This window comes from Tupaia chinensis, unplaced genomic scaffold (assembly GCF_000334495.1).
Source record: "Tupaia chinensis unplaced genomic scaffold, TupChi_1.0 Scaffold141372_1, whole genome shotgun sequence".
In the NCBI taxonomy this organism is placed as follows: domain Eukaryota; kingdom Metazoa; phylum Chordata; class Mammalia; order Scandentia; family Tupaiidae; genus Tupaia; species Tupaia belangeri.
Window position 1 is genome coordinate 641,122 of NW_006201235.1, and position 7,312 is coordinate 648,433.

At 38.0% G+C, this 7,312-nt stretch overlaps 1 protein-coding gene across 1 annotated transcript; it reads right to left on the bottom strand.

The window, feature by feature from the left end:
• Positions 1 to 6,068: 6,068 nt before the first annotated feature.
• Positions 6,069 to 7,082, bottom strand: OR6S1 (olfactory receptor family 6 subfamily S member 1). Its single transcript, XM_006163094.1, has one exon. It carries the CDS (start codon positions 7,080 to 7,082, stop codon positions 6,069 to 6,071), a length of 1,014 nt encoding a protein of 337 aa, XP_006163156.1.
• Between the last annotated feature and the right edge of the window lie 230 nt (positions 7,083 to 7,312).

Here is a 7,312-nt window from a genome sequence, read left to right on the forward strand (position 1 = left end):
ACAGATAGAGAGAGACAGAGAGACAGAAAGTGAGAAATCATCCCCCTGGGGGGATGGTCACGCCACAATCTCTTCTCCTCCAGGGATCTTGGGCACGCAAGCACACGCGCCTGGCATGAATTTAAGCCACTGGGTCCAGGACTCGAACTGCAATTGACTACATGGGAGTCCAGTGACGTAACCATTATGCCATCTGCTGGTCCCCACACCTTTCTTTTTTATTTTGCTCCCCAGTACAGTTTTTATTGTGATATTGTTCTAATCAAATTAAATGATGTAATACTTTCTCTAAAGCCTTATTAGTAAAATACTTCTCATTAAGAATTACTTTTAAATTTTACAGGGGTCTTATTACATTGTGACCATAGTCATGTATATTGGTCTGTGTGTGTGTGTGTGTGCATGTGTGTGTATAAATATATATGTATATATATATATATATAATGATATACATATCCATTTAGGAACTCACAGAATTGTAGGTGATATAGATATAGGTAGATATAAATCTCCTTAATGTAGGGGACCATTTATTTGACCTCTACATACCAAGTTACTGTCCAGAACATGGTACTCAATGAAATTAAATTGAATTAAATTCAGACCAGTTATTTCCCACAACAAAGCAAATTTTGTAAGAACAAGGCATAATACTTTTTTTGCCATAATATGGGGGTGATTCCTTCCTGCTACAAACTGCTACAAACTGTTACATTAATGCCTCCCTTTGGCCAGTGGCTAGAATAGACTTCGAGTTTTTATGTTCCATGAAACTAGGCAGTTTTTAAGGCAATCTGTCATCTCTTCCCAGCCAGCACTTGTAGATCACTCCAAAAGAGTTCTTTTTTTCCCTTCTAATCAATAAGCATTCCTTGCATTCCTTTAGCACTCACAAATATTTTGGAATAGAAATGTTTAGTGTGTGTATTACTAAGAACTGGATGAAAGCATTACTGTTTTCATGCCTGCTGAAGCTTTATTTCCAACTCTCTCAATGCTAATGCTTAGTTTGCCAATTTTGTGGTACTATTTTGAGTTTAGTATGCTATTCAAAACTTCAGTTTTTTTTTTTTTTGATACATTGTGCCTATATACGTAAATACACTCCGACATGGTATTAATTCCTATTTAGTGAATGAAAATCTATGAAAACTTCTCTAACAATGGAATTCACTAGACAGAGTGAACCAATTTTTATATGATCTCCAATGTCATTTTATAAACTCTCTTACCATCCCCATTCACTTGAATTATTGTTTGTCTCATAGTCTTCCCTTCTAAAGTCCAAGCTGCTTGAGGTTAGGAACCTCAAGGTTGTTCCCCTTAGCATATATTAGTATATCACAGGTAAGGAACCTCAAGGTTGTTCATCCTAAGATATATTAGTATATCACAGTATCCAACAAAGATGATAACTAGACCTTTGTTGAGTTAGTGCACAAATAAATGAATAAGTGAATGAATATCTGTCCCCATGACTTCCAAAGACGCCACTAGTAAGAATTTGCATTCCCTTTTCAAATATCCAGTGAAGCAGATAAAATTACTGCAAAGTGGTTTTTGTTGTTGTTGCATTTTGCTTTGTTTTGTTTTTTAATTTGCTTTAGAGCATATGCACATGAGTGAGAAAGAAAAAGAAAATAAAAGGTGAGAAAACAAGTCATCAAATCTGGGACTCAAACTGCAGTCAGCCATGTGGGAATCTAGCACCTTAATCGCTCTGCCACCCTCTGGCCAACAAAGTGGTTCTTGACAGGACAAAAATAGTTGGTATTCGTATTTTAATAGGTTTTTGCTACAGGGCATGTGTACTCTCCAGAAAGACAGAGAGAGACAGAGAGACAGAAAGTGAGAAATCACCCCCCCCGTGGGATGGTTATACCACACTCCCTTCTCCTCCATTTTCCACTCGGGATTTTAGGCACGCACACACATGTGCCTGGTGTGAGTTTAAGCCACCGGTCCAGGTCAGAGACTCAAATTGCAGTCAACTACATGGGAGTCCAGCGACACAGCCATTACGCCAACTGCTGGTCCCGATAGTTGGTATTCTTAACTCTTTAATATTTCAGCACTCCCAGAAATAAATAAAATAGAAAATAAGTGAACCATACAGAAAATAAATGAAAGCAAAAGCTGGTTCTTTGAAAAGATAAACAAGATTGACACACCATTAAGATGAAGAGAGAAAAGAATCAGATACTTCAAATTCACAATCAGGCGATGTTACAACAGACATAATAGAAATACAAAACATCACTAGAGGATGCTATGAACTATATGCCAACAAAGAAGAAAACCTGGATGAGATGGACAAATTCCTGGACACATATAATCTACCAACATTGACAAAGGAGGACATAGAAAGCCTGAATAGACCTATAGCAAGCAATGAGATTGAATCAGTAATAAATAACCTCCCAACAAAGAAAAGTCCAGGTCCCGATGGCTTTACGGCTGAGTTTTACAAAACTTTTTAAAAAGAAGTAACCCTCATTCTACTCACTCTGTTTCTAGAGATCCAAAAGGAAGGAACCCTTCCAAATTCATTCTATGAAGCGTCCATTACCCTCATTCCCAAAATGTATAAAGATATGAAAATAAAGGAAAACTACAGACCTATATCTCTGATGAATATAGATGCAAAAATTCTCAACAAGATACTTGCTAACCATATTCAACAGCATATAAAAAAAGGTTATTCATCACAACCAGGCAGGCTTTATGCCAGGGATGCAAGGGTGGTTCAACATATGCAAAATGATAAATGTAATACACCATACTAACAGAAAGAAAGATTAAAAACCACATTATCATCTCAACTGATGCAGAAAAAGCATTTGACAAAATACAACATTTCCTTATAATTAAGACTCTCAGGAAAATTGTCATCAGAGGATCACTTCTCAGTATAATAAAACCCATCTATGAAAAATCTATAGCTAACATTATGCTGAATGGGGAAAAGGTGAAAGCTTTTCCACTAAAAACTGGTACAAGACAAGGCTGCCCACTTTCTGCTCCTATTCAGTATAGTACTGGAAGTCCAAGCCAATGCGATCAGACAAGAGAAGGAAATAAAAGGCATTCCAATAGGGTAAGAAAAGCTGAAATTATCTCTGTCTGCAGATGACATGATTGTGTACCTAGAAGACCCAATAGTATCCATGAGAAAACTTCTCAAAGTAATAAATGCATACAGTAAAGTAGCAGAATATAAAATTAACTTACAAAAATGGATAGCATTTCTATGTATAAATAACAAGCAGACAGAGACAGAACTGAAGAAAGTAATCCCGTTTACCATGACCACAAGAAGTACAAGATACCTAGGAATAAAACTAATCAAGAATGTCAAAGACCTCTAAAAGGGAAACTATGAAAACCTTAAAAAGGAAGTCAAAAAGGACACAAACCAGTGGACGGATATCGGACACAAACCAGTGGAAGGATATCCCATGTTCCTGGATTGGAAGAATTAATATAATCAAAATGGCAATCCTACTCAAATTAATCTACATGTTTAATGCAATCCTAATAAAATTACAAGAGACATTCTTCACAGATCTAGAAAAGACAATCATAGAATTTGTTTGGAACCATAAAAAGACCCCATATTGCCAAAGCCATCATGTGCAAGAAGACTGGAGTGAGGAGCATCTCACTTCCTGACCCCAAAATACATTAGAAAGCTGTGATAATCAAAAACATCATGGTATTGGCACAAAAACAGACATGAGGACCAATGGAACAGAGTAGAGATCCCAGAAATAAGCCCTAAAACATAGGGCCAATTCATCTTTGACAAAGGGTACCAGTCAACCCAGTGGAAAAAGGAAAACCTCTTTAGCAAATGGTGCTGGAAAAACAGGGTATTCACCTGCAGAAAGATGTATCTGAACCCCTGTTACCATTAGCAAAAATCATCTCAAAGTGGATCAAAGATCTAAACCTAAGACCACAAACTATAAAACTACTGGAAGAAAACTCTGGGGAAACTCTGAGAGACATCAGGGTAGGCAAAGACTTCTTAAGCAAGACCCCCAAAGTACAGGCAATAATCCCAAAAATAAACAGGTGGAATAACATCAGATTAAGAAGTTTCTGCACAGCAAAGGACATGGTAATTACTGTGAATCAACAACCCTCAAAATAGGAGAGAAATTTTGTTAACTGTTCCTCAGATAAGGGACTGATAACCAGAATACACAGAGAACTCAAGGGACTTATCTGGAAGAAAATGAGGGATGTCAATTGGTCCAGCCACTATGGAGAATGATATGGAGGGTCCTCAAAAAACTTAAAATAAAGCTACCATATGATCCAGCAATTCCACTCTTGGGTATCTACCCAAAGCACAGGAATAAACAGTCAGAAGAACACTTGCACATCCATGTTTATTGTAGCATTTTTCACAATTTTCAAATGAATATTACTCATATCTGTGATCTAGAAAATGTAGTTTTTTAAAAATTGAAATACTCGTGTTATCTATAGCATGCTTAACATCTTCATTTTCAAAATAAATTAATATTTTCTAATTGTCAGTTTTCTTTTCTTTTTTTAAAGATTTATTTTATTTAACTTTATTTATTTATTTTAATTTGATCAGAGAGGGACAGAGTGAACAATATATAGACTGTCTGCTCTCTATGGTAGAGACTGAAAGACTGGAGGACATAAAAGCATTAGAAATTGTTGTGGACACTAGAGCCAAAGTAGAGGGAGAATGTGGGAGGGGAAGAGTGCAGGAAAGGAAATTAGGGGAAAAATATGGAGAGAGAAGATATTTTTGGGACACAGGTATAGTTTGTTATCTGTTGATGAGGATGTGTATAATATTCTCAACTGGACTAAGAGGTGTGTCATGCTGGGTAAAATCTCTTTACAATCTAAATGATGTATAGAAATTGAATGTATAAATAATAATAATAAAAAATTTTAAAAATATTTTATCACCTCATTCCTATCCCAATTTTACTAGAAATAGATAATCTAAGGCATGATATAAAATAATGTGAAGAGGAACCAAAGAAAGGAACATAATCCAGGGACAAAAATGAGTGGAGATGTCTTCAATTCATCGTTGTAATAAAATATAAATCAGAAAAACACATTAAATGTTATTATTCATAAAATCCATCATTCACTGGCTTTTATCAAGGCACTTGAGAGTGCCATCAAGATGTGACTAAGTCCCTTTATTACATTTGCTTTGATCTTTTCCATTTAGTAATAAATATTTTATTTTTTTCCTGGAAGTATATACAAAAATATCTAAATAATCTGTTTATTTTATCTCTCCTTATAATTATAGAGAAAAAATTTTAAAATACTTGATACACAAACAATTGGAAGGATCAACTGAAGCTCTTCATCAGTTTTTAACTTTTCAGGAGAAGGTTTCTCTACATACTGGATTAAAGCTATCGATCTCCCTTTCAGACAAATGCATACATGTTCAAATAGATAGGATCAAAATACTTATGGACTTGGGAACCAGCAGTTAGTGTAATGGCTATGTCGCTGGATTCCCACGTAGTCAACCGCGGTTCGAGTCCCAGACCCGGTGGTTTAAAACTCACGCCGGGCGCGTGTGCATGCGTGCCCAGGATCCCGAGAGGAGAATGGAAGAGAAGGGAGGAGAAGGGATTGCGGTGTGACCATCCCCCCTGGGGGGTGATTTCTCGCTTTCTGTCTCTATGTCTCTGTCTGTCTGGCGAGCGCAAGCGCCCTATAGCGAAAAACCTCTCAAAAAAAAAAAAATACTTATGGGCTTATAAAATTTCTTAAACTCATTCTTAGGTTTACTAGGTGACCCCAGACTCTTAGGCTAAGATATCACAAGTGGGAAGGTCTTATGAAGTAACGGTGTTGATAATTATATATCAGTAGTCATATGAATTATTATTAGGTATGATAAAGAATCTGGAATTTTGTCTGAAACAGAAGGTTAGACTTGTTCCTTTGGGGATTCATTAGTGGTGACAGAATTCAGTCCTTTGGTGATGTCCATGATGATGATGAAAAGGAGAATGACAGTGGAGAATGTTTGGACTTAAGACCAGTTACTCAGCCCTTTCACTTTTCCTTACTATTATCTTATTGAAACTATTATCAGGTAATAAAATCCCTAAAAACTTGGCTATGATCTTCTTGAACATGTCCTTCAAAACTTCCTTGACTCGCTCATTGCGCAAGGCATAGATGAATGGATTCAGCAGTGGTGTTACGAATGTTGTTACCACAGTCACTGCCCAGTTAGTATCCACAGAGCCACTCTGTGATGGCCGCACGTAGAGAAAAATGGCACTTCCGTAGAAGAGAATCACTACCATCAAGTGGGAAGTACATGTAGAGAAGGCCTTCTGACGGCCTGAAGCAGAGGGGATCCGTAGGACAGCCAGTACTATGTGGCCATAGGATGCAACAGTAATCATCAGCGAAGACACAATGACAAGAGAGGCCAGGACAAAGTCTGTCTCCTCCAGCTTCTTGGTGTTGGTGCATGCCAGGCGGAGCAATGGGCCACTGTCACAGAAGAAGTGTTGTACCACAGCACCCTGCTTGCAGAAAGGGAGCAAAGCCACAGCCACTGTGGGACCAAGCACAGGGAGGAGTCCTCCCATCCAGCAGGCCATGGCCACACGCAAGCACACTGCCCAGTTCATAAGCAAGGGATAGCGCAGAGGATGACAGATGGCCAGGTAGCGATCCACAGACATGACGGCCAGCAGTAAGAACTCAGAAGCCCCAAGAAAGAAGTAGAAATAAAATTGGGTAATACATGCAACAAAGGAAATCGTGTGTTGCCTTGAAAGAAAATTGCTCAGCATCTTAGGAATGATGACAGAAGTGAGCAGAATCTCTAAGCAGGACAGATTACCCAGAAAAAAGTACATGGGGGTCTGGAGGCGAGTGTCAGCTCCTACCACCCCCACAATCAACACATTGCCTATCAGAGTCAGCAGATAGACAAGAAGGAACACAGAAAACAGTTCCTCTCTTGTGCTGTTGAGATTTGGGAAGCCTGCCAGGATGAACTCTGTCACACCACTACTCAGGTTCCTGCCTGGACCCATTATCTTTTTTCTTTTTTTTCAATTATTACTCATTTCATCTTATTTATTATTTTATTTGTTTGTTTGTTTTTTTATATAGTGCACATGCTTTCACCAGAGAGAGGCAGAAAAAGAGAGAGAAGGAAAGTGAGAAAGTTAGCTGTCAAATCCAGGGCTTGAACTGTGGTTGACCATGTGGGAGTCCAGCGCCTTAACCACCATGCTACTTGCTGGCTCCGGGAGCCACTATC